The sequence below is a fragment of the Habropoda laboriosa genome, unplaced genomic scaffold (genome assembly GCF_001263275.1).
Source record: "Habropoda laboriosa isolate 0110345459 unplaced genomic scaffold, ASM126327v1 scaffold119, whole genome shotgun sequence".
Lineage (NCBI taxonomy): Eukaryota > Metazoa > Arthropoda > Insecta > Hymenoptera > Apidae > Habropoda > Habropoda laboriosa.
The window spans coordinates 458181-485483 of record NW_017100225.1 but is presented as its reverse complement, the minus strand read 5'-3'; the positions used below and the strand labels follow the sequence as shown (position 1 = coordinate 485483).

Here is a 27303-nt window from a genome sequence, read left to right as displayed (position 1 = left end):
GCCGTTGCTTACGGTCCGCCTCTCGACCTTAATATAACCAAAATTAACCATACCGAGTTACCGTCGAACTCGTTTCCCATTTTCTTCCTCCCTTTTTATCTTTCGCCCCTCTCACCCTTTACAGGTCGCCCTCGTTTCTCGGCATCTTGCGCCGCGGAATTGAACCGGTCGACGCTTAAAAACGGCACTCGCGCTCCCGCCGCGAAATTATTATTTTCCAAAATTGCGTGCCGCGACGACAAAAGAACGGGGTGATCATGAGCAGCACGGTACAGAGGACAGAAAGGGAGAAGGTATGCTGAAAAATATCGCGGAATGCTGCATTGGGGAAAAACGACGCACGAGAATTGTCACGCGACGGAATTTCCAAAAGTCAACGGGAAACGTTAGACACGCTCGAAAAATTCCTTTCTCCGGTGGAACGGAGTCCTGCGTATTCGTACAGTCTAAACGTTTCTTCTTTCGCGAGACAAACGATTCGAGCGAGAATCGTGAAATTTAACGTAGAGAACAGCTGCCTCGCTCGCAGACGACGACTTATTTAACAATGTGCACCAGTCGAACTCTTTCAGATTTCCTGTCCGTTAAAGAACCAAATATCCTCGCGCCTTCCTCCATTCTACCTACACTTTGAAATTTCAACGTCCTTCCACTTGGACCGTTTCCCTCTGGAAATAACGCAAGATTTTTCTTTGAACAATGGTCTTCCTCTGTCCGCGCAGGAAGAACGATCGGAGAATCGAACGGTGAGCATGGTGGAGTTCGAGCCAGGCGTGGAGGACCACGGGAAATCGATCACCTGCAGGGCCGAAAATCCGAACCTGACGGGGCTGTTCGTGGAGAAATCGTGGAAAATCGACGTCGTCTGTGAGTATACGCGATAAATATATGTACATTCTATTGCTGTTTCGGCGGGCTAGGAGAGGAGAAGAGGATCTCTTCCTTGGTTCGTCCGGACCTTTTACGAGCGTACGTGACGTTAAATGCATATTCGATGATTCCCGTGGCTGAAACTTATTCCCGGCTCAGCCGACGCCTTCCTTTAATGTATGCATACGCGTCGCGTGAACGTCATAAAAAAATAGAGCATCCACGGTATCCCTCTGGTCTCATCTTCTATCGAGCCGCATCGTGAAATCGGCCGATTTACGAGCCTTTTTACGTTGAACACACACACGCGCATTTCTCCTTCCTCTTCCGTGGCTCTTTTTTCTTTTTTTTACAGCTACCAATAAAACGGCCTCCGCTGGATTTCCAGCGAATTACAAACGAAATTCAACGGCACCGATCGTTGCGTACCTCTGCTAGAGAACCGTTCACCACTCTGGTTGATCGTAAAGCAAAAAGGAGAGAAAAAATACGTACGAAGAGAGAGGGGACGTGGAGGATGAAAATTTTGGCCGTTCTGGTTGATTTAGGAACGTCAATGTTCTCTGGTTTTCATTCTCTCTCTCTCGCGCCCCTCTCAGCACCCCTGCTGTTTAAGGCTCGACCGGCGAACAGAGTCCCTTTTTCACCAAGCGTATCTTTCCTCGTTTCCCACCAGCCGAATTCGTCTAAACTGGTAGACTCGAGAGAGTAAAAACCGTGTAAGTACCGGGGCTGATCGTGTATATTCCGGGGATCACGCCACCATGAATATATCCCTTTTTACGAGATTATTTTTATTTATTACACCGGACACACCTGCTGCACAGAGTATACTCGCTACAGAGAGAGAGAGAGAGAGAGAGAGAGTGACGACCGACCTGGTTTCACGGGGGAAACCGCGAAACTTGTTGAAACTTATTTCTTTCGAGATGTCGATGAATTTAAGACGTTGGGAACAGTTGGATTAATCGTTACACTCCAATACGAAAGTTCAATCCTCACTTTTTACACTCCGGAGGAGAAATAAATTGAACGCAGACGTGACACCGTTCCTCTACCGTGGAAATTTCACTGCTTGCGAAACTTAAGCGAGAATCTCAAGTATCTTCCGATAAGAACGACATGCTCCCCGAGGCTGTATACCTAACTTTTTACGATTAATTGTGCGAAAAACTTTGGAAAATGTGAAATTTCAAACTGGTGAGAAACGATACGGAAAGAAAAAGGAACGCGGGACGAGAAAATACCGAAAATATTCTGACGTTCTACAAAAAGCTGTAATTGCGCCAGATGCATCGACGGCCGGAAGAAATATCTCCCCGGAAAAGGGTATCAGGAAAAAGCACGGGAGCACGGGAAATGACGTCACGTCTCGTATCCAATTACGTTGACCGTCGCGCAGCATCGTTGGAATTACGCGTTTTACCCCCAGAGAGAAAGGGAGAGAGAGAAAGAGAGTGGGAATTTTTCGTGCCCAAGCTTCGTTTCCGTCCATATATACACGAGCTCTCGATTCGCGAGAAACGAGGAAGAAAATGAAAGGGCAGGACGGAGGGTGGAATTTATTGCAATCCCGGGCGAGGATCTCGAAAAACAAGGGACGCGGTACAGCGGCGAAGGCGGGGTTCGAGGGTTAAAAAGCGTCTAGTTGAAGGGATGAGGGACGCGATCGAGCTAATTAATACTATCTCAAAAGAGTGGGTGTACGGAGAGCCAGAGAGCGATGCAGGGGTGCAGGAGAGAAGAAGGAAGTGGCGGAAAGGGGGTGGGAATTTATCGTGGCGCGCGATAAAATCCTGCGAGAACGCCCGAAGAATAAACTCCCTGACGAGGGCAACCTGGGCTAAGAGGGGCTGCTGCTATGATTAAACTAATGAAGACGGTAAATGAGAGATACAAGCAGCGAAGAAAATACAGGAATTCTTCCGGGGGATGTTGCAGCAGCCCGAAAAATCACCCGACAACAGAGAGACTTCTCCGAGGTCACAAGCTGAACAACGCAATTGTAACGTGGACTGTGCGTGTGTGGTAGAGAGGGGAAGAATAGGAAAAAATTAGAATGCTTTTTCTTCTCTCTGTAATTCAACGGAAGAAAATTTCTTCTTCCACGAACGGGAAACGGCGGTGTTAAGTGTCTCGGATTTAGATAATTCCTTGGGTATTTGGACGGTCGTATATCACGAACGAGAAAGAAGCGGTCTGGCGTGAAAATCAAAGAGCGGCAACCGGGAAAAGGTTGACGACGAGAACGTGCCTTAAGCCTGGTATCAGGTTGATGAAATTCTACGGCAGGGCTGTGGAGGAGAGCCTATCGTGGCGATAAAACGTATCCAAGCCCTTGCTCCCATTTTCCCTCTCTATGAGAAAAAATAGCGAAAGCCCTGTCAACGAGAATGCCACGTACACGCACACGCTATCCTTTCCATCCATTACCGGGCGAAATCGTACAGCGGGGGAGATTATTAACCCTAATCTTCTTTTAGAGAGACACGGACGCAACGTCGTTGAATATCGACTTTCGATATTTCAATAATTCCACCAAGGATTCACCCTTATCGTTTCTCCTTTATCGTAAATGTCCCGAATCGAATCTGATTACAGATCCGCCAATAGTGTCGCTGAATCTTGGATCCACGATAAATCCCGGGGATATCAAGGAAGGCGACGACGTCTACTTCGAATGCCACATCAGAGCAAATCCTCCCTGGTCCAAATTGACATGGATACACGACGTATGTATCATTCTATCGATTAATTAACGTAGCGTGTCCGACGATCAGCGTCCGTTTAATTGAATCCGATATAGGTTTGCACCTAGGGACACGGAGTTCCCTGTCGTTCGCTCCTCGGTCACGAAGACTCGCCGGTTTCTTAACAAAGTTACAATTTCAGACGTTAGAGTAGAGAGTATTCTCGTGGCACACAGCTGCACCATTATGACGCTATTAAAGCACGGTGTATCTCGCAAAGTGCACGCTCGCGACGCGGTACAAATTCCCGTACACTTAGCGTGTCACAATGCCGGAAACATAATACGCCAGATTCGTGGAGAAAAATCTCTCTTGGTGGACAAAAAACGGAGCAGAGAAGAGAAGTAACAAGAGAGAGAGAGAGAGCTCCCTAAATTTACAAGCGAGCTACGTTACAGGTAATTTACGCGACAGCATCCGCGAACGTAAAGAGACTCTCTCCTCCTGGTGGAGGGTTGGTTGGCTCGGGCCCGGCGGTCTTATCCCGTATAATGGCTCGTATATCGAGCACTAGGTAAAACTTTGAATCCTTTATTTGCATAATATATGAGATCGTTCGACAGGCTCGATCCGGTGCAGGGATGGTTAGAACGCGAGGACTTAACGCGCCGCGAAACACGCTGCACTGAAAGCCGATCATCTCCGCGGATTTATGACGGCGTACGATAAAATACTCTCAACTCGCACCTCCTTGTCGTTGCACGTGAAATTACATTCGTTATTCCCTCGAGTAGGAAATTTTCACTACGTGGCTACGGAAGAACGGAAGAACAAAGATCCTACAACCACTTGTACACTGGGTTTTCTCTCTATTTACGTCCTTCTTCCGTAACCACCTCTCCGATCAGCGGAGCAAAGTTTAGCAGAGTTCGATTTGGCTGGGCAGAGAAAACGTCTCTTGTTTTGGAAGCGGAGGAAAAGCGTCGTCGGGGGCAGTTAAAGTGTGTACCGTGACGGGACGAAAGAAACGGCGAAAGGATGCTAGTGTCTCTTTTAAGAAGGGCTTAGAGGTGGAGTGACCAGAAATACGAGCACCGTCTCGTTGGTGCCGGCTCATACTCGTTACTCCTCTTCTCTTTATCCTCGTTTGCCTTAATCCAGCCCCTTCTCGTTCGCCTCGTTCTTTACGTTTAGTCGGAGGATCTTTCGGTGGATACGTGTCGTAGTTCACAGGGAACACCGGGAAGGGGACGGGCTAACGGTGGTAGCCCGGTAGCAGCTGCTACGCCGTAAGAGATTTCCGTCGAAATTGCATCTTAAAAATATGATCCGACTTCATTCTGCCGGAGCAGTCGACTACCGTAACCCCTCACGGGCTTCCTTTCATCCGCAGACTTTCCCCTTTCATTTTGCCCCGTTTCTCGCTGCCACCGTGGCAATCTTTCGAGGTCACTTTCAAACCGCCCCGTGTGAACTGCCGTCGATATTTTTATACTTGGTTATTTCCCTGCCCTCCGCGTACGAGAACCAATGAATTAATCTCGAGGTAAATTATAGGAAAGACAGTCCTTTTCGCTCGATTAGAAGGGTTTGCCTAGGAATTACAAGAGGCCATCGGCACGTTCTATCTGCCAATCAATCCCAAGGTACCAATCGAGCCAGGATTCCGAACTGTCGGTCTTAAAAAAACGCTTCGAGCCACTGCCTGTCGGCAATAACCTTTCCAACGGCGATCGTAAAGACGAGAAAGGACCGGCGAACGGAAAGAAGCCGAAGGGAGTGATGTTGAAAAAGAGGGTCGAAGGAAGAAGAAAAAAGAAGGGGATGGGAGAGGGACGGTAGAGAGATATAGCCGCTATAATGGGGTACAGTGATTAGGCTGGCTGTACCATTCACCGGGACAATGGAGACGTTCTGTAGCTACGCGAAGATATCGACGAGCCAATCGGTTAACCCTGAGACGAGGCGTTTCTCTCGACTCTTCATCTTTGCCGGTAAAGTGGATAGACCGACTAGTCCAGCTAAATACAGAGTGGTTGAGCTCTTCGTAATCTCGACACCGTCGCCGATACATCTTTCGAAAATTCCCAATTTCCCGACAGAAGTCATTCCACAGGCGACATTATCTCTCTCTCTCAAAAACGCTTGCGAGCAACGAAAATATCGATCAGTCGCGGCGGAAAAGCAGGCAAGGGTAATGGGCTTTCTCGCAATGAATCGGTCGGCTGCATTTCCCTCTCGCGCGAGATTCAATCCGACAAGTCCGGGACTTAATGCGGAAGGGACTGGCTGGAAGGAATCGGCAGGCCGTACATCAATCAATTTCAACGGTGCGGCGCGGGTCGGCGTCGCGATCGAACAGCCGTGCAGGAATTCTACTTGAAATCGCTTTCGACCGAGGCACGAAGAACCTTCCCACTCCTCGATCTGACTGCTTTTACCTTAGCAGAGATAAAAGGGTTCCACTGAAATCGAGCGAGATACCGTACTATGGTCAACCGAATTCTTTCACGAATCACTCGGATTTTCGCTTCTCCGGAGACTCTTTCCTTCTTCTTCGCGCAACAAGTTTGCCGAACGAACGTTCGAAAAATGTCGCGCCTAATATCCCCTCCCCTCCGGTACTGAAAAGGAGAATCAAAGAGACATCGAACAAACGACTAAATTACAAGATTCCTGAGCAACTGGTAAAATTCGAGGCCGTGGAAGTTTGGCTGGGAGAAGGAACGTCGGAAGCTCGAGGAAGAATCGAAAATGTAATGAAAGATAACGAGGGAACTTTTCCGCTGCGAGGAAGAGCTTGCAGCATTTACACGAGACTCTCGCTTGGACGTTGAAAGTGTAGGAGAAGAAGAGGAAGGAACACGGCTGGAAAAAAGGGATAGAAAGGAAAAGGAGAGCATTCCGCATTTTCAGCCGCAATGCATCATCCTCGCCGCTCGCAAATGGCGTCTGTAATACCTGCGTCAAAAGTCGCGTAACTCGCGATACTCGATCGATTCTCCGCGCAAATCTAGATCTTCTCACACCTCTTCGATGAAATTCCAAATCACTTTCCGTACCTTGGACGCGGAGCGAGGAAATTAGCATAGGTAATGGCGAGGAACTGGGACGCTAATGAAACTCAAAGTAAAGTTTAACTCGTACGCGATCTTCACCGCTGATGGATCGCTTTGGAACAAACGAAGAGAAACAATTTCTCCGGCGAAAATGCCAGGACAGTACCGGCGATATAATCGCGATGAAAAATTTTCGGGCAATCTTGGCGCGACGAGGTACGAAATCCTGGCCACAAATCTTCCGGAGAGGGTTGCTGTTTAGATCGAGGCCGGCACACGGCATTTTTTCACCTTTCTTCCTCGTGGAGGAAACAAGTGGGGCGAAGCACGTGGAGTCTCGGGTAGTCGAAGAGGCGGTGAAATTTACGAGCGTTCACCGTGTTACCACCTCTCTCCTCTCCTCTATAGATACAATTTCGAATTGAACGGAAGGAGAGAAACAGGTCCCGCGGTCGTTGGAATCGAGGAGGGAGAAGGATTAAAATATTTGGCCCGCGAAGGAGGTGTACGGTGGGAAAGATAAATTGTATTTTATCGGCGGCGTGGCAGGTCTGCGACACGTCCAGGAGGGTATAAAGCGCGCGAGAAAAAGGAAGAGTTAGAGGCGCGGAGAAGAAAGGGCGAGCTTGCACGGAAGCTACGTTACCGTGGAACCTATTCGACCGGCATACTAGCTAGCTCGACTCTTTGAACCTTGGCTTCTTCTCTCTGCTGCTGTTTCCTCGAGTACTCTTGCTCGCTCGTTCGCCGACACATTAGTACGTGTACAGAGCCCGATTCGAGAAAATACAACCGTTCGAAGGCAACGTTTCCTCTCTCTGACTTGGCCTCTCCTCGGGCCAACGATCCACGTCCACGATAATGGCTCCCTTTAACGCAGTAGAAAAAGTTTAAACGCGTAATCGCTTTTGCCAGGCTCGTACCAGATCGAATGTTTTTCCCACGTTTTCGCCCACGGGACGATAACGGAATTTCCGAATCGAACGATCGTGGGGTGAGTGAAAGGCGGAACAGCGAGGTTCCTATACACGCATATCCAATGGAAGCAACAATATCTCGCAACGAGGCCACAATGCAGCCTGCCTTGTTATTCATTCGACGCTCGATTTCCCATGAAACAGGGATAAACCGTCGTACATCCACAGAGTTGGCGTAATTTCGCGAATAAGATCGCTGCGATCGAGGGATGAATATCAGGTGAATGGACGGAGGTGGAAACAGTGGCCCTCCGGTTTTCTAGGACGTGGAAGAAGGGAGATAAAATGATTTTCGCGTAACCTTTAGGGCACGAGTGGGAAAGAAGGGAGGTAACGGGAAGGAGAGTAAAAAGGACGAGTGTGGGAAATATGGAAGGGAGGATGCACGAAGGCCACGAGTTGTTGGCAATTTTTCAAGGAATCAGTGCAGCGTCTGACCGGAATGAACGCCCGCCTCTGAGCCGCTTTTTTTCATCCCGACCGTCTATCAGAAGCAAGAGCGGGTAAAGAGAAGGACGTAGAAGAAGAAGAAGAAGAAGAAGTAGACGAGACTCGCGATTGTGAGTCGAATTCTTCGGCAAGTCCGAGCTTAGAGATCGTAGGAGCGGGACGAACGAACGTGGTAGTACATACGTACGTATATCGGACGGGGAAGTACGGGGAATCTTTGCAGGATCGAAATGCGAGAAGAAATTCGATGAATCTTTCGGATAGGTCAAGTGGACGGTGGTGAGTTGAGCGGCGAGATTGAACGAGCCAGATATTCGAGGGGTTTTGTTGTCCTCTGGTCACGAGGACGATCCACCTCGGAGGGATTCCTCGTAATCGGGCTTCCTCGATAGCATCTTGCTCTTCTCTTGCCGGGGGAAAAAACAATACGGAACGTAAGCGGTCGATGCCTCCTGTGAAATGGTGGAGAAAAACGAGGCGAGGATACGCGATTTCCGTGGAGGGGGGAGGGAGACTCGTCGAGGCGGAGAGAATTTATGTAGATCCGTTAAAACGAATCGTCGCGAGCGGAAAACAGAGGCGGGAAACGGTATACCGGTGGCACACGACTATCTCTCGCCGATCTTCGGGGCAAATTCATCTATTCTACGTCGAAACGCGCCGTTTTCCTAACCTTGGTGGAGATGGAATATCACGGAAACGTGTACGAAAGGACGGTTAACACCTACTTTATGTAACGGCGACGTGCGAGACAATGCCGCACGGCCATTGTACCGGTATGCTTGTATGTACCACGTGCTACGAGTAATTCCACCCTTATTCCGGATTCCGAATATTCTCAAAATGAAGCTCCGGGCTTTTGGGCTCCGTTCCAACTGCCGCCTCCTCTCCCCGCGGCTAGACCCGTTGCATAAAACCGCGCGCACTTGCTCGCCTCGCTCTTGTCAGGTTCAAACGGGAAGTTTCCCCGCTGCTTTTCTCCCACTTTCCATACGGTATCGATATCTTCTTCTGACCCTCCGCGACGCCAGCCGAACGTGAAACAAGTAGGTACCTGCGCGACCGAATCGTTTCGCTGGCAACTACGGTAACTACAGCTCCTCTCGAGGAAATTTCGAATTATTCGAACGTACAAGTGGTTCCACGAGCGATTAATTCCCGAAAGTTTCACAAGGGTCGAACGTCGACGTTTCTAACTTGCGGGAAGTTGACTTAGAACAAGAGTCCATGAGGCCAAGTCCGATTACCACAAAGTGACCTGCTGCTTGGATCGTGTTCTCCCCCCGTCTAACGATGGAAAAGTCGCGGATAAAGTTAACCGTGACGCGATTAGAGAGAATTCAGGCCTATCCACACCTTAACGTGGAAGTTAGTCGATGTTCGTTTACCTCCTTAGCGAAAGCTGATTAGCAGAAGGAAAATGCTACGCGTAGCTGATCCTCGGGCTCAAAGGACCGGCTCGCTCACGGGGGGAAACCGTGCGGGCAAAATCGAATTAATAACGGCGAACCAGAGTCTGCGATGCGATCCTTAAGGCGTTCTAATTAAAGCTCGCGCGCGTTTACGGGCTCATTATGCATGCCGTCTCGTAGAGGAACCGAGCGATCGACACGACTCCTCCTCTCGTCGAGACAAGCACAGCAGCCAATCGGACCGTGTACGTACGAGGTGTAATCGAAAACTCTGGCTTTGGACAGTTTTTCCGTGGAAATTCCAAGGAACCGGTTGGTCTGTTGAACTGGTAATTGTAACGAAACGCAAAGAAACGGGGACTGTTTGCACACGGGCGAGGACAGCACGCACGACAAATAGAGGAAAGAGATTAGGGGGCGGCGGGAGACCGAGCCGCTGGGCTACCCTTCGCCGGAATTGGCTCGCTCACGATAAAAGACAAACGAAAGCTCTCGAGCTGACTGGCTGGATACACGGAACGGTATCGTTCTTTCGCTTCTCTACTCTGCCGGGACGACGACCAGGGAAAACACAGCGAGGGAAACGTCGAAAGGTTTGCGAAGAAGGGGGTATAGAGGGTGGATGTAGTCCCGAAGCACAGAGGAAAATGGTAGGAAGCGAACGGGGACTCGAATGGAAACATTAAACTTTGCAGCTACTTTCTCAAAGCGGGGACGTAATACTGGCTAGTATCGATGTATCGATTCGAGATCCTCGCCACTCCTGCGGACGTTGACTTTCAACCGTTTCTCCCCGACCCTGATAAACGCAACATTCTCGAACCGTCGAGGTGCAAAGGTTCGTAAATTAACGGTCATTCTTGTCGGGTACAAAAGGTGTGTGTAAGTTAGCTGAGTCAGCGGACGATTTTAGCGGATTCTTATCAATTTTTCCACGTGTCGTAACGAGGTCTAACGTTTAACGAGTTTGGGCCGCGCCGGGTAGAGTAAATCGAAGGTAAACCCCCTGCCTTAACCGAGGCTTAACCTATGCTAAGAGAGCTAAAGCTCCTTGCCCGGACTCTGAAACACGGTAAACGGCCGAGTTGCATAGATTACAAACGCGGTTTAATTGAGTTGCCGCGTTTTCGATGCCTCTGTCTCTATGGATCCTTCCTAGGGAAGTTTTCCAACTACGTTGCCCCTAATCAGCGCCGCCGATTTCATCTCTTTCGAAGAATCGATCGCGAGCAATTGAGCGGTCCACCTACCTACGCGTTACCTGAGCGACCAAGTACACGACCCTCGGAGAATCTCCTCTCCTCCGGCTGAGATTATAAAACAATCTAACAAAGCCAGGATCGCGTTGGAGAGAGAGGAGGGAGGTAAAGGCGAGACTGGGAAAGGGGAATGGAAAAAGACTCGCGGGAGGAGAAGAAATCTCGATCTGTTCCGTCGAGTCCGCGCCACCTTCTCCGAGATTCAAATGGCCTCGTTTCGAATCGATTTCGAATTATCTTCGGCGAACGGATTCCGCCGGAACGTGGATAAAAGGAAGAGGGTGAGTCTGTGTAATGGAGGAAACGGTCTCCGGACAGAGAAGGGAATACGCGAGAGAGGTAGAAAAACGCAAAGAAGATGGAAAAAGAGGACGAGACGTTCGATTGGTGGAAGCGAGAGCGACTCGACGAAAGACAAAGAACGAGTTGAAAGGACGTCTCCCGTCCGATTAAACAGGCGCGGCTGCATTTGGCAAGGTCTTCGGCTGGTAAGCCATGTCCCGGTTTTACCTACTTGTTGGCTCTAACCCGGTCTGCCCGTCCCAGTGGCGCGCTTCTTCGCGAGAACGAGCTACCTTCCTCGCGATCGTCCTCGACTAATTGAAACGCGATCCAAGGCAAACTTTTCGGAAAGTCCTTGCCGCGTTAGGGAGGACGAAGGGGAATCTCTGTTGTTTAACCCGATGGAGGTTTCTTTTTCCCCGTTATCCGGAAGAGGAGTAGCGTGATTGGAGGTTGTTCGAGGAGGGAACGCGCGCGGCCGATGTACAAGCTGGTGGCGTCGAGTTCGCTCTGGAAATTTCAGACAGCTGCAATAACAGAGAGAGAGAGAATAGTACGTTTACTTCGTTCTTCATTTTGTTGCACGGAGCAAACAAGAACGAAATAAGATATAATGAAACTCTGTCCCAGGCTGTCCTAATTAAACGTAGCATCGTGTAGTTTGGAAAGACGTGAGCGAGAGCACCTTGCTGGTGGAAAGATAGCGGTGGTGGGGCACCTAACGTACGTGCTCGAAGACAGTACCGTGTCCTCTTTCCTAGGCGACAGGACGTCACTCCCTCTCTTTCCCCGTTGGCCCCGGTGTCATGTTAATTTTTCGAGAGAAGGCTGCTGGAATTCTTGAATCAAACGCATTCGTTTTGTCTCCTCGTTAGCCGAGACAAAAGAGAGAACGGCGCACAAAAGATAACGAAACTAGCGCTCTTTTCATCCGGTCTGATTAAACAACTAAATGCACCGCTGTATCATTCTTAGCTGCGCGACGACTGATAAGCCGTCAGCCGCTGAGTTTCCTCTCGCTTCTCTAACTCTTCCCCGCGCCGTCCGTTGTCAATCTCCACAAAGGAATACGAAGTCAAAGGATTTAAGGTAGTAAAGAGTACAACGTTACCATTCGTCTGTATCAGGCAACGACGGCAGAGGCCGCAAGGCGTTAACTGGCAGGAAGTACAGTGTTCGTCCTACTTCTCCTTTTCTTTTCTTTTAGTGCTTTACAGCGCGGCATCGAAACGGATAAATTTGTAATAAAGACGAGAAGAGAAGGGGCAGCGTAACGTCTTCGATCGTAAAAGTTATCGAGCCACGTCCTTCCCTCGAGACTCCTTTCGTGTCCGAGTAACGTGCTCGCAATAATAAAGAATCCATCCGTTCTTCCAGCGACAATTCTCTCGACGTCTCGTCTAATATCTTGGACAACGTAAAAACAACGTATACGCTCTATCGTTCGGAAATGTACCTTCGGTCTTAGACGGGTGTAATTGCTTCTAAAAATGCACGATTCCGCGGTTGGAAGAGGGTGCTGATAACCCGACCGACGTTGCAATCGCGGCGGCGGCGGTGCATGTTTATCTCTAATTTATCGCGAGGGTGGATCGTAACGAGAAACGAAATCGCGATCCGAATCTTGGAGATAGCCTAAGCACGGACGGGAAAGAAATGGATCGAAGTCGAGCTGTCGAGAGATACCTGTCTCTTTCAGAGCCTCTTTCCCCTTCTAAAAATAAGAAACACCACCTTTCATCCTCTCTCTCTCTCTCTCTCTCTTTATTCGTTAGAAGAAAAAGGAGGAATTAACGACGTCGGTATTAAGTTGGAAATTACTGTGCTTTCAGAACCAAATACTGGCGCATAACGCGTCAGCCAGGATAATCTGGTCGAACCAGAGTCTGGTGCTTCAGAGCGTGACGAGGAGTAGCGCTGGGAAGTACGTGTGCGCCGCAACGAATGACCTGAACGAAACACGGAGCGAGCATCTTCATTTTCGCGTCAAGTGTGAGTATATCCGAGCTACTCGTCACGAGAGAGCCTTCAAAGATGCACACACAACTCCCGGCGTACACTTTATTTTAATCGAGCGCGGTTAATCGAGAATCTCCATAGTGTACACTCGGTTAACGAAGCTGCTGGTGTAGTCGGGAGACGAGCAATCTACACACGTAGACACAGCACTTGGCTTTTCCCCGTATTTATACCGCGATAGAGACCAAACGAAGAAACTCGGAGATCCGTTTGAATATTTCAACCGTACTTATTGTTAGTTCTAGCTACATTTTTGATATCCAATTCCTGGGGTTACGCCGAGCAAACCGGCGAAAATCTCGAGGAACGCTGGATTTCCATCTCTCGGTTGGACCGCGACATGCAAATTGAATATCCCAGATTTAAAAGACAGTGCACGTTTTTCCATCGTTTCTCTCTCTCTCTCTTCCTCGTTCTTTCGCCAAACTTTCCACGTATGCATATTGTATACACCTATCGTTTAAGAATAGACCTCGGTGTCCCAAGGTAATCAGATCGAGAGAGACGTTCTTTTTCATCGATCGATCACGTGAAACGAGAGAGAACACCCGAAAGATTTTTCCCCTTTCAAGTCACCTCTTTCACGCCAGCAATTTTTACATGGCTCGCATGAAAAAGGCTATCGAATTTGTTACTGGAAAAAAAAATTGTTAAAAAAGGCTCACTTTTCGACTCGAGTTACTGCCCTGTTAAATCCTTCACCCCTTTACCTCTCGCCTATACACGAAAGAGAAATATGCTGTTAGCTCCAAGTGATTTTTACCGTTTCGCACGCGAAACGCCATTTGCCCGATACTTTTAGCCACTTGAGTCCTAGTTGCCGTAGTTGGCGTATGTAGGTACGTTAACGCGAAATCGTAAAAACGAGTGGATGGACGGCCGAGGGTGGTGTAGCGATATCGTGCACGTAGCCTCGGAGAAACGGTCTCGGCATCGAATATGGATGCACGGGGCGAAAACAAGCCCGGAGCACGATCCTCGATATTTAACCACGGCCTCCTCGTTGACGGCCTCGTAAAGGGCAAGGAAAGGCGAGCCGGTATAAGCAGCAATCTCACGGGAGTTCTCGAATCGAAGTCAACCTCGTGTCTGAATTTAGTTTCCCGGTTATTACATCGTCGCACTAACCCCGCCCACCCCACCTATTTCCTGGGAATGACATTTGCCTTAGGCTATTCACCCCAAAATGAGCTTTCCTTCTCTGTCGAGATTTAAATCAATTTCGATCAAAGTTCCGACGCGTTAATCGTTCCAACTTGAATCTCGCGCGGCAACGATACACGGGAGATCTTGGCTAAATTCAAATTATCCTGCTTCTTGTTGCGCACAATGGTAGAGTCGACGGAAGAGATATATGATAGTACGGCGAGGTCGTAAAATCGGTCAGGCGTGAAAGTTTAGAAAAGAATCGGTAGAAACGTGGGAAGTTAAGAATCCGAAACCTCGGAGTCGCGTGAAACGGTTCAGCTTTGATTCGGTGCTGATCGAAAAAGGAAAAACGTCGCGTTCGACCGTTACTCGATGCTTTAAGACTGCAATGTCTTGAAACTGAGAAAGCGAGGAGGAATCTTGGTCGGTATAAATCTGGCTGCGGTCTGAGCGAAAGTGAAATGAAAATATCGATTGTTTACGAGATTGTCTTCATATTCTGCCGTCTTCAGCGTGTTAAAAGAATTACGGTGGCAGGATGTGTGCTGGAGATTCTCCACAAATTAAAAAATTAAAAAATGAGGTTTCGAGAAAAACGCGTTCAAAGATGCACCTATCCATTTCTTTACGGTACGACTGCATCCTTCAAACGCTTACATCTAAATTAATTCGACGAATTCAAACAAATCCCTTTGCACACATCTGCTAGAATGCTTATACTTAAAGAAACTCCAAAAGAAATTGATCGTTTAAGTTCCAAAGCAAAATACCTCCTTAATTCACGTTGACATTTCTTCCATCGACTATACACGCGTTGAAAGCGGAGAAATTACATTCGCGGATACCGCGATTTAAATAATTTACAGCGAAAGATTTATGAAATTCGTCGAAGCAAGCTCCGTTTCAATAGCCGCGCAAATCTGAACAAAAAAATCGCTGAAAGGGGACATTTGACGTTTCAGAGTAGAGACACGGTGCACAGCATCGGCCGCAATTGAGCGAGAGTGAACGAAAGAAAGAAGGGAGAAAAAAAAGAAGGAAGCCGTTTGGCCGCCGGTGGAAAATCAGAGGGCAGAGATCCGACTGGCGTGCGCGCGATGCTTCCTGACGCGGATGATAATTAAATTTGACTCGCGCTGCTTGAAAAACCGTGCGCTTCACGTCCGATAATTCTCGTCGTTAATTTCGAATTACAGAGCCAGCGCTCACGCGACTAACGACGAATGTTTACGGCGTCGTGCGTTAATTACAGCGAGAAACGAGTATCGCGGCCGCTTTTCCTCGCCTCGAGTTCACCCTGGACCGATTCACTTTTCACGAGAGCCAGCGAAAACGCGGAAAAACGTCGAGATTCGATGGTCCCTGCCTACCTGCCTGCCTGCCGCCCACCACTCCACCCGTGTCAACGATGCGCGGCATTATGCATTTTAACAAAACTTTTTCGAGGGCTCGCGTGTTTGCGCTTCTCTTATATTCATTTCGCCTCGTTCCCCGGGTGTTATCGTTGAATACTTCACCGACGGAATAAAGTATGTGTCAGGCGGGAGGAAGCCGAGGACACAAGTGGGATCGAAAGGAATTAAACGTTAAAGAGTTTGTCGTGTTACGTATACGTAGATGTGGAGATGACGGCACTAAAAACTTGTTCTCGAAGATTGCCTTAACTCGTAAATGGATTTATAGGTTGGAAAAGCGAGCGGGTCGGCTGGATTCTTTAGGTTGCCGAGCACGATTCTGTCGCTTTGTGTTCATGAACATGGCTGTTTCGTCTTTCTTTCCGAGACAATATCACGTTTCTCCCCCTTCGCTCTTATTTTCTTTCAATTTGAAAAGAGGATCTCCCGGTGAACGATCAAATTTCTATCTTCAAAGAAAGAAGCGTCTGTTTGCTTGTCTTATTTAACTGGCAATAATCCTGGCGAGTTTTCCTCGTTTACATCCCCTTTGATAGTCGCTGCGCCGTATTAATTTGCGTGCAGCCCCGTAAAGACTCGATTTTTTCCTCTCTCTCGTTTGAAACGATAAGGTACGTCCATCTATTTATCTCTCTTACGCCGGCAAGTGAAACGGGAGACGAATGCAGCCGGAGATAGAAACGGCAGATAAATTGGGAGAAATGCATATCGCGGGGAAAACGTGGCGCGGCAGAGATACGGCTGGTAGAGTCGTAGGTGGAAAATCTTTTTGCATCAGTCGCGGAACGATTTCATTCGAGCGAAAGCCCCCATGTGACAAAACGGAGAGAGGTATGCTCGGGAAATTTCGCGAGGTGAAAACGTGAGTAAACGGCTCTCGTGTCCCTTTAGCCCCCGACAAGACGTAACAGGACAGAGGAGAGGAGAGGAGAGAGAGACTAGAGCTACCGTCCAATTATCGCTCGCTCCACGTCACACCCGTAAAAGCGCCGTCCTCGAATCTTCAGCCTTTCAATTTTCGCGGATAATATCTGTAAGTCCGTGTAACGTTGCACGACCCGACGCGTCCAAATTTCGAAAATGTTGCCAGAGCTCGCGTGCCTCGAATTTAGAACACGACGACGACGACGACGACGACGAGAGGAAATATTTTCCTTTATTTCCTTCGATCGTTCAACTTAACCTACTTCTCTTCTTCCTACCGCTCTATCCTCCTTCTTTAATTTCGCTAAGAAAGTTTCTACACAGGTGTAACGATTTACTTTTTCCAGTCGCTCCGGTGTGCAAGGAGGACAGGATCATAGTGGTAGGCGCGTCGAGGGGCGAGTCGCTGGACATCGTCTGCAAAGTGGAGGCCGATCCGCCGGCGCACAATTTCCGATGGAAATTCAACAACAGCGGGGAGACGTTGGAAGTGGCGCCGGGCAGATTCTCGATGGAGAAGTCGAGCGGCGTGAGCGTGCTCAGGTACACGCCGACCACCGAGTTGGATTACGGTACACTGTCGTGCTGGGCGGACAATTTCGTCGGTACACAAGCGAGACCGTGTCTCTTCCAGCTGATAGCCGCCGGTGAGTATTTACCGGATCTCGGCAAATGTTACACGCGGCCAGAGTGGCCGACCCCTCGCGCTCCAGTCTTCGAGTGGTCAGGAAATCGGGTTAAAATCCTTTCCACGGTTTACGCTTCTAAACTACGACTTTCCCACCCGTTCGTGTATAGAAATAAGACACTTTGTGTCGTCGAGAGGATCAGCCACTCGGTTTCCACGATATTTCCTAATCTTTCCACCCGTGTTCTTCTCTCTGGCCGTTGCTTCGTTGCAAACGATGTAGTTCTTTTGTGAAACGAGAAACATCGATGCAACGAGTGTCGCGAATGATTAGAGCCGCGGGATAACGGCACGTATTTCATTTGCATGCGATCGAACCGAAGGAACGCGATGGTTTTAAACTGTGCCACGCGGAGAGCGAGAGTCGGTTTTCCCAAATACGTCGCGCGAGTCGAATCTACGACGAGAGGAAGGAAAAAACGCGAGATAAATACTGCGGGAGGTGAGCGCGCTCGAAAGTCCGTCGTGCGTAAATTATTCAAAGAGCACGGTGTATTCCCCCGCCGCCCCTCAGACTCTACCAAACCACCGAGACTATTAACGCCTCAATTATTTACCCTTTCCAGAGCAACGTTGTTCCACCTCGAAAGATCCGTCCAATTAGCGCGAAAGCGATCGTTAATCAAGCTCGCAGTATCACCGTTAACGCGGCTACCCTATTCGATCTCCCAACGATTCGCGTGTCTCGCTCTTTTTTTTCACACGCTAATCATTACTCATTCGCTAAAGAGCATCGTCGTGTTATTTTTTTCCACCGGTGTTCTTCCCGTAGACACGGAGGATTAAAATCCTATTACCCGGAAATACACGGAGCAGCAACGCCGGCGTGATCAATCGAACGACAAAAGAATACTCTTCGACGATAACTGTATTTTATAAACATCGTCCGATAAACATGTTCATTCTGGGTGTTTCGATACAGCGGGAGGAGCCACTCGATGGGAAACAGATGAAATTAATTAACAAGCACGTGACAATTATGAATAGATCGAAAATAATCTACAACCCATAGCGCTTCGCTCCCTGCTAAATGCATAATTCTACGTACCGGGTGTCCCAGTTCTTTCCCGATCAAACTTCGCCGGTATATTGCACGAGTGGAATTAAGAAAAAAACGTTGTACGAACATGGATCGTTGGACGCTTTATTAAAAAGTTATAACAACAATACGAGATCGTTACCGTTCCCTTCGTATCTCGTATTTTTCTTACAACCTTTTAACATACCTGCAAACGACCTATGCTCGTGTAACATTTTTTTCCTACTTACACCCGTGGAACAGAGTTTGATAGGAGAAAACTAGGACACCCTGTATATGGAATGTACATATAGAGGAATGGATTGATTCGCAGTGGAAATGACCGGGACCAAAGGCCGCCATTTTATTGGCCTCCGCGTTCATTTCTCAAGCGTCCAACTATTTTACGAAGGACCCTGTATTTTGCGGACGGGGGTGACCGGACGAAATCCTGACAGATATTCGGGAATTATCGCCGCGCGTACAATGCGATGCAACCAATCATCGCGTGGTAAACCGACGTTAATCCGCTCGCGGATTTTCGGAACGCGCACGCGGCGGCCGGCCGGCCGGCCTCGCCCTGGTCCTCTTTTTACTTTTTTTTTTTCTCTCCCCCGCGTATGATCGAGAATGACGTTGACGCGACGAGCTGCCGTCGAAAGCGTATTGACGATGACGAATACACGTCGAACCAGTGCACACGCGCGCGCCAAATCGACCTCCGGTCCTTTCTCCTTTGTGCGCACCGGGAACCGGTGCCGCCGCATTTTCATCGCGCTTATTTCTCCTCGTTTGTTTCCCTAGCTGACTTGCTTGTTTTTTCTTTCTTTTTTCTCCCTCGGACGGATAAAAAATTACTCGACGGACAAAAGACAGGCTGGGCCGCGGTGTATTTGGAAGGGGGGCGAAGCTTGGCGATACAAATGAAGCTGACGATATTTCGCGACCATCCATCTTGCCAAATCCCTTTAATATTTTATAGTTACACAGACTATACGCTCTCGTAGTGAATTTTTAACGCTGCTTCTTCTTCTTTTTTGTTAGTTGTTCAGTGTAGATTAATTATGGGAAAACTATTGTTCCGACAACGTGTTTGTTAAAATAGCGCGTCCAGCTTGGGAAAAGTAGTACATGCTCTATTCAACGGCTCTGACTAATAATTAACTCTCTCACGTATATTTTAGACTGTGTTATTCCTCGCGCTGAATTTAGACAAACCGCGCTAGAATCTTTCATGTTAGATTTCTAGAATCTAATCTCGAGCACTCGAAACTCGGTCGCTGAACGTTTACTGCGTAATTATACCCCTAGTTATGGATATTCTATTCTGGCACCGAGTATATTCTAAGAAGATAACTGTCGATTACATTAGCAGAAAAAATAGCTGACTTTTTGGAGGATCGATTGGTCGACCCAGTTTCGAAATTACTTTCGCCGTTGATAGTCAGATCGGATCGGAAGTTTCTCTTCTATAGAGCGGTACATTGCCGAGACGCGTCTTGTATAGCCGAAACGAGTGGAAGGGCGTTAGAGTATCGAGGGAAAAAGATGGAGGAGCGTTCTGTGCTATCGGTAGTTGGTGGAAAGACGTAAAGTTACAAGTGGAATCGAGGCTAGTCGGTCAATCTTTGGTCGTTCCGATCTGGATCGTAGATGGATGTCGTAACGAAACCTTTAGCGAGTCTCTTTCAATCCGCAGCGACCCGTAAAGCGGCTCTCGACGGGAACGAAATTATTTTCAAATCTGTCGTTATTGGTATTGGATATTGCGTTATCGTGGTGGTAGTAGTCGTCGACGACGTCGTCGTTTAAGTCGTTGAGAAAAGGTATTCGAACGTTGCGACAAAGAGAAGGAGTGGAGAGAGGTCACGAGGAGAGGGCAGCGCAAAACGTGGGCCAAAGAAAGTTAAGCTCGTTATTCGCCGCGGGTTCGAGCATTGTTCGCCATTACCCCACTGAAAAAAAAACTATTTTCCGGCGAATTTCCGCCGGGCGTAGCCTGATTTGAGAAAAAGTAGAGAGAAAAAAAGGAAGAAAGCGAAAGTGAAGGAAAGGAAATAAATGAATCGCTGATGCGGGAACGTCGTTACCCCGAGCCGATGTTGATTAAATAACAAACTCCGCCGACTGGAAACAGCTTTTTTCTCCCAGTTTACCCATTTTTCCAAAGCACGCAGCATCATTATACACCGGATGAAAATAAATTGAACGACCGGTGGAAGGACGGGTGGATGAAACCTTGGTAAAATTCGATAAACGTTGCGAACAGTGGACGGACGCGATTAACACCGGGGAAATTCACGAGCGAGCTCTAATTTCTGCGGGCGAATAGCAAAGAGAGCACGCGCGCACACCTTTGCTCAAATATATTAAGGTGAAACAAGGGAACGAGAAGATTCTTTTTTCCGTTGGAACGAGATGGGACGAGAGTTGGTTTGGAAAAGCAAATTAAGGTTGTTCCGAAGGATTCCGCCCCTTTAACTCGCGTCCACGGAAAAGGCGAACAATATTTATCTTGTGCTCGGTGCTCGAACTCGCGATAGCCTGGGCTGTCTGTTTAAGGAAAAGGAAATTTTATTTGGAAGGAGCGCGTGTCGGGAAACAGCGAGAGGTGAATCACTAGTGGAACTGTGTGTGCGAGTGTGAGCTTTGACTGGCGGCACGGGAGCACACAGGAAGAGAGTGAGAGAGAAGAAAAAGAATTTTCGTAGGACGCAAACTGTATCAGCGGACGACGGCGAGACGGCGTGATGGCGAAGGTACGAGGAGAGATGGAAGGAAGGAAAAGAAGAAAAAGAGGTGGGACGTCTCTGTGACCATTACTATCCCGGTACACTAAATCCTTGCCACTCGTAGATGCGCAAACATTTTTCACCAGGGGCTCGGCGCGGAGCTTGATTTCGAGAGAGCAGCTGCGACCGCGCTCTCTCGCGCTCCCTCGCGCGCGCTTTCAGCCAACCTGTAGAGCGGGGCTTGGAGCTTGGTACGAAGTATCCAGAAAATATTACCGGACAAAGAGCGACAAACGAGCCTGTGCGCGATAACAGAAGAGAAAACGTAGAGGGAAGAGATCGCGAAGCGGAAATTTCCTTCGAACGAATAGTGGACGACGAGGGTCTCTCGCGGGCGAGACAACGATACGACCACGAGTACGAGAAGAGGGTGGGAAAAAAGGAGATAGGAAATAACTGTTCGTTTCTCGTGTGATTGTTCGTCGTTCGCGAAAGGTGGGGAATAGTAACCGTTTGTCGTAAGTGGACGAAACTTTGGTCCAGCGCGGCAGAGACAGCTGTTTGACGAAGATCGTAAAGCTCGCTGGGAGCGTACGGTTTCGCACAAAGTAGCCGTGGAATATTGCGAGTTCTGTAAAAGGGTGAGCGACCAGCTGGCGGACCTCGCCCGTTTACAATCGTAGTTAACGTTCTAAAGAGCCAGCCAAGACTGAAATCCTTTACGAAGCAATTTCACGCGCCGGCTCGTTTTAATATTTGGAACTTCCAGAACGTCAACTTTTTCCACCCCCTTCGCGAAATAACTGACTCACCCCGAGTGAGTCACTCCTGTTCTCTTCCTCGAGAACTTGAGCGCTGTCGTGTAGAATCAATCCTCCGTGGAGATAGAAAAGGGAGAGTGTTTTAATAACCGAGACATTAAAAAAAAAAGAGAATAATAATACAGAGAGGGTCGATTCTACCGGGAGAGAGAAAGAGAGATTGGCGCGAGAAGGTTTGCCGAAACCTCGAGGAAGGTGGAACGGTGGCATGTAACCGTGGTGACGTTCTCGTTTCAGGAAAACCATCTCCGGTACGTAACTGCACGCTCGCGAACCAGACTTACACCAGCGTGGAGGTGAAATGCGTGGCTGGCTACGATGGCGGGCTTCCGCAAAAATTCATCCTGGAGGTGTACCACGGCGACGTGGATTTCCTGTCGAGCATCCAGCCTCTCTACAACGTCTCGAACACCGACGAGCCGAGTTTCTCCCTCTCTGGCTTGGAGACGACCGTCGAGACGGGTGTTCACGTCGCGGTGTACGCTGTGAACGGGAAAGGACGAAGTCAACCGGTCATTCTCAGCGAGGTTACATACCGCGACGCGGAGAAACGTACCGGTGAGTTGACACATTTCTCCTTTTCTGTTCTTACCACTCTACTTACCTTTATCCTCTCGCGCAAATTTGCACGAATTTCAATCGTGTAAAATACCGGGAATAATCGCGGAGAGATAGGTTAGCACTGGAGGAATCAGCTAGCAGCAGAGCTTAAACGAGAGAGGGGTTGGGGAAAGAAAGGGAAAGGTAGACGTGACAGAATGAAAAATGGAGTGTCCGCCGTAAGCTTAATCGTGTAAGAAGCGCGTTCAAGGAGAAACGAGCCGAGTTAGGTTGACCCTGATCAATATAGTGACCGGCACCGATTGCCGGGAGATTAACAAAGGTTTGCGGAGGGATTGTAGGAGGCAAGGTCGCTGGCTGGTTCCTGCGGGTTCCTCCGCCGCCTTCGGAACGGATGGTAGCTGTTCGGAGAGTGGGTGGTGTCAACGACGAGGCTGGTAAGCAAGACGAATCGCCATCCCCGGAACGAATGCACCGCACCCATTACGTGCCTCTGTGTATGTCGTGCTACTTAGGCCGTGGCCAATCTACTTGCTCTACGGAAGCTTCCTCTACGCTCCGAGTAAACCTCCAACTTGAGAAGATTCCTCGAGATTTCGCTTATCTTTCCAACCTTATCGACTGATTTCGGACGAATTCGACTTATCGGACGGTTGATAGGAAACCGTCAAAAATGGTTAGCGTCGTGGAAAAACGCGGACAGGGGGAGAAGAGGGGGTTGTGAAGAAGAATAACGAAAAAATGTAAAAGATTTGCCGTCGGTGGCGAGCAGTGTGTCACTGGGTGACGTGGTGTGTACACGTGCGATCGTAAATATCAGCGTGGCGTGGAGTTTACAACGAGGTAAAACGGAGGGCACCAAATCAATTGTCACTAAAGTGATTTACGGTCGCGGCTGCGTCTATCAATTTGCAAGCGGGAGATGCGAGCGAACGTGGAACGCGCGCGTACACCGGCCTCGTATCTCTGCTCCGCCTGTACGCTTGCGCTGGCGAGTGCGAGCGCACGAGCGAGCAAACGACCGCCGGCGAATCCTCGTACATCAACTTCTCGACATTCAAGAACAAACGACCATTACTTACTTACTTACTCCCTCCTCCTTCTGTCTCTCTCTCTCTCTCTCTCTCGCTCAGACCGCATTTGATTATCTCTCGATTCAAGGCACTAGAAGAGGAAGAGAGAAAGAGCGGAAACGAGACAGGCTACTTACCATTAAAACTCTCCCCCTCGGTTGGAACTCGATCAGCGAAATGAGCGACGGGCCAGCTCGAAACTCGGTTAGCGCGTAATTAAGACATTAGCCAGAAACCGGTGGCATTTAAATGTGACTCGCCGTGACTTCCATCCCGTCTGGACCTTGCGCTTCTATTCGCGGCGAAGAGATGAAGCAATGAAAGAGAGTGGAGGGACGTCGAAGTGCAAAATCGAGTAGGAATCGGTCGACGAACTCTCCTCCCTCTGCACGGTGTATCCGTGTTCCTTTTTGCCTGAACGCCAGTTAACCCCTTTCTCCGGTGCGTTGGAAGAATTTTTTCCCATTCACCACGCAGAGCAACGAGCATCGAATTAAGGAAAGCAATTACAGATAATGGTCCCAGCGGCACCCACCGTCTGAATCGTACAGAAGTCGGAGAGAGAATGGGTGGTTAGAGAAGGGTAAAAGGGTTGGCGAACGGAGAAAGAGGAGAAATAAGAAGGGATGTGTGAGAGAGAGAGAGCTAGCCAGGAGAGATACGAATGTACAGGGTGGTCATTAAGCGGCTGCACCTTCTCTCCCTTCGTCTTGGATCGCGTGTTCTTCTTCTCTCTCGGTTGCTCGTTCGCTCGTCTTTTTGGACATTAAGCCGTTTCGTGTGCGGTAATTTTCCCGGGGTCATTTTTGCCGCTCTTCTTGCTCCGTCGTTAACTTCACTTAGCTCTGTTTACGCCCGCCGTCATTTTTCTCTCTCTCTCTCTCTCTCTCTCCCCGCCCCTTCTTCGTCCTTTCGGCGTTCCTGCCTCTCCTATCTTTCCTACTTCCGGCCCGCCTCTCGTCAGACGTCGCCGAAACCTCGCCCGGCTTTCTCCTCTCCGACTCCCTTTTTCTCTCGTTTCTTCTTCCCTTAACATTCGCGTATTCGCCCCCTCTTTTCCCCCCTCGCGAGACCAGTCGAATCTAATTAGCGGGGATCTTCGACTACCTTGAACCTTTTCTGGAACACGAAAGATTTTCCAGTTTCAGCTCTAACGTTGGAACTAAATAAAATAATACGATCGACCGCTCGGTGTGTCTCGATTAAAACATTGAAAAGATGGACTTCCGGCGGAAATTAGCTTTCTCCAGTGTGAACGTCCGCAAAGATTTCACCGTCGGTTGTTTCAACAGACTGTCTCGCGCGAAATAGCGGGTCTGTGTGTACCCGGATTCGTACATTCTTCATGAAAATCGAAGACAGAGGGGGGGAAAAAAGGAGAATCAAGCAGATATTCGAATTTTCCACGTATCGTGTTGCTTGGAGTGGTGGAAAGCGGCAGACGAGCAGGCAATTGGTCGCGAAGCACGATAGGAGGAAATTGAATTTCGCGATTCCGGCGGCGGTGGCGGAGTGACGGGGAGAGAGAAATCGAGGTAGTCCGTGACACGCGGATGTTAAACAAGTGCGTGGCGTGTCGCGGCGAACGCGGAGGCGACGACAACTCGTTTGCCGCGTTCTGCTTCGCGTGTTTACGCGTGTCGTTAACGCGTTCCCGAAGCGTCCAATAACCCGAGCCACGCCGATGTAACTCATCGCACGTGAACGCCGATATCGTGCCTCCGTCGCGTCCTCCCCGTATGTTACGTCAATTAAAGGACGATCAAACCGACGCGCGTTTCCGTTACATCCACGTGAAACATCGTGACTATCGATTACCTCCGAGGAATCCAGAACACGATCAAGCTTTACGTGCTGCTCCGCTATGGCACGATCGTACAACCGAGTTATCATGTATGCCTTACCTTCTCGGGGGAAACTTTCCATTTTCTCTGCTGTGTACACTCCTCTTTGTAAGTATTAAGACACTGAAGTAGTAATTAACAAGTTAGCGAATTAGATGACACTTTTTGTAGGAATATAAAGGGTGCCCTGATGTTTATGAGTTCGCTTGTGAGCAACGATACGCGTGTAATTTGTTAAGTGAAAAAAAGAGAAAAACCAAGACTGTAGAATGACGAGACGAAAAGCGTCCTAGAGTTGCGAGAAACCAACAGTTACATGCATAAGTACGTCTCGGCGAGACAGGCGAGGCAACGCGTGCTGATTGGCGAGTATACGTGCCTGAACCACCAATCCGGAGTCCTCGGTTTCGTCAGGATTCCCCACCGGCGGTGTCTTAAAATCCAGCTCACGGTAAAGTCTCGATCGATCGATCGTTAGAAATAATTCACCGAGATCGCTGGAGAGTGAGGTCAGCTGAACAAATTGCCTTATCACCAGCACGTCCGCTGCTGTGCTACCCGGTCGTCTCGCCTTCGTTTCGTTAAGAAAACTTATCCCGTCGTGGAATTATGAATATTTTTTTTCGTCTGACGGGGTAATCACTTTAACGGTAGGGACTGGAAGGAAGGATAGAGAGTAAGAGAGAGAGAGAGAGAGAGGAGGACCGCTTTAAATTCCATTAAAGCGGCGGCGAGCAAAGTCCTGTCGGAAGGAAAACGATTATTATCGCCATACGAGTCACCGTTAAGTCCTTAAGAAATATTCTCTGCGGCGTAATATATTCCGGAGAGGAGTTTATATCAAGCGTTCGCGCGAGTTATCCAACAATTTCGCCGGTGGCCGGGAAATGGTTGGAAATTCCTCAAACGGTTTGGCGCGGCAGCGCCACCACCGTCACCGCCATTCGTAACAGGTAATGTTGCCGGAAGTATCATAACGACCCATTCTCCAGTTCTAAGCCCGTCTCTAAATACTGTCCGGAATTAAGCGGAAACGACTGGTCATGATTATACGAGCGGCGCCTGCTTTTCAACCGGAATCTTTCCGCGAGAGAGTCCGCGTATAATATCGCCCTGAACGCGGTAACGTTCGCTTCTACCTAACACCGGGCTCCTTTGTTTCGTACTTACTTCCTCCGCCGGGATATCTCGGTGTATGGCCCGATCAGACCCGTTACTTCCTCCTACATATGTACCTACACGGTTAGACGAGAAAAATGACGTGGTAGATTTGCGCTTAGAGACAGTTCGGAGAGAAGTTTGAAGGAGGGGAATTGAATGAACAATTAACGGTTGGATGGAAACGGCAGGAGGATCGAGGGCGCGTGAAATTTGCCCGTCATCGATCACGAAACGAAATAATTCGTGTCGGAGGAAGCGATAGCATTACGGAGGATGAAACAGCGGTGACGTTGACGCGTACCGACGTCGCCTATCTGCACAGCCCAGTGAATCTCGCTTAATTTCGGAAATCCATCCCCCGCTTATGCGCCTGCTGTTCGAAAGAGAAATTACAGCGAAATCGATCCCTTCCTACTCGCCGTATTCTCGTTGATACGGTATCGCGACTGAGGTTGAAAGACGTCAGCTGCACTGAATTCTCAATCGGATTACCGCCACCGATATGTAACTTCCTTGCCTATTCGCCGATCGAACACACGTGCGGTGCTCCGCCATCCCTTAATGTTTTCGCGGGGAGAATCGTTTCGACTTTTGGACTATCGGAGAACTATACATGTATCACGTTGGAGGAACATCCAGCGGCAGGGGAAATGGCAAAGGTAATCTTCTGGTATCGCGTCGTCAAGGAGGAGGGGAGCGAGAGCATAATTCGAATATCCCGCAATGGGTAAGGTCGCAGCGACAAGCTAGCGCGAGCTAGCGGGAATAATTTCGGCGAAACCGATGGCCCGCGGGTATTCGAATTAAAGCGAAATCGAGAGAAGAGGAGTAACGCTGCTACGGGGTGGAGTTGAAGAAGGGAAACCGTCGCGCGATAGATAAAGGGTTCCATCGACACT

At 49.0% G+C, this 27303-nt stretch overlaps 1 protein-coding gene across 1 annotated transcript in view; it reads left to right on the top strand.

Annotated features, from left to right (window-relative positions):
• Positions 1-27303, top strand: part of LOC108571154 (nephrin-like) — a 72478-nt gene that overhangs the window by 38571 nt on the left and 6604 nt on the right. The window contains exons 7-11 of the mRNA XM_017933133.1: positions 723-867; positions 3472-3602; positions 12832-12991; positions 16854-17153; positions 22003-22323. Coding sequence (XP_017788622.1) covers positions 723-867; positions 3472-3602; positions 12832-12991; positions 16854-17153; positions 22003-22323 — 1057 coding nt within the window. The remainder of the gene's footprint in view (positions 1-722; positions 868-3471; positions 3603-12831; positions 12992-16853; positions 17154-22002; positions 22324-27303) is intronic.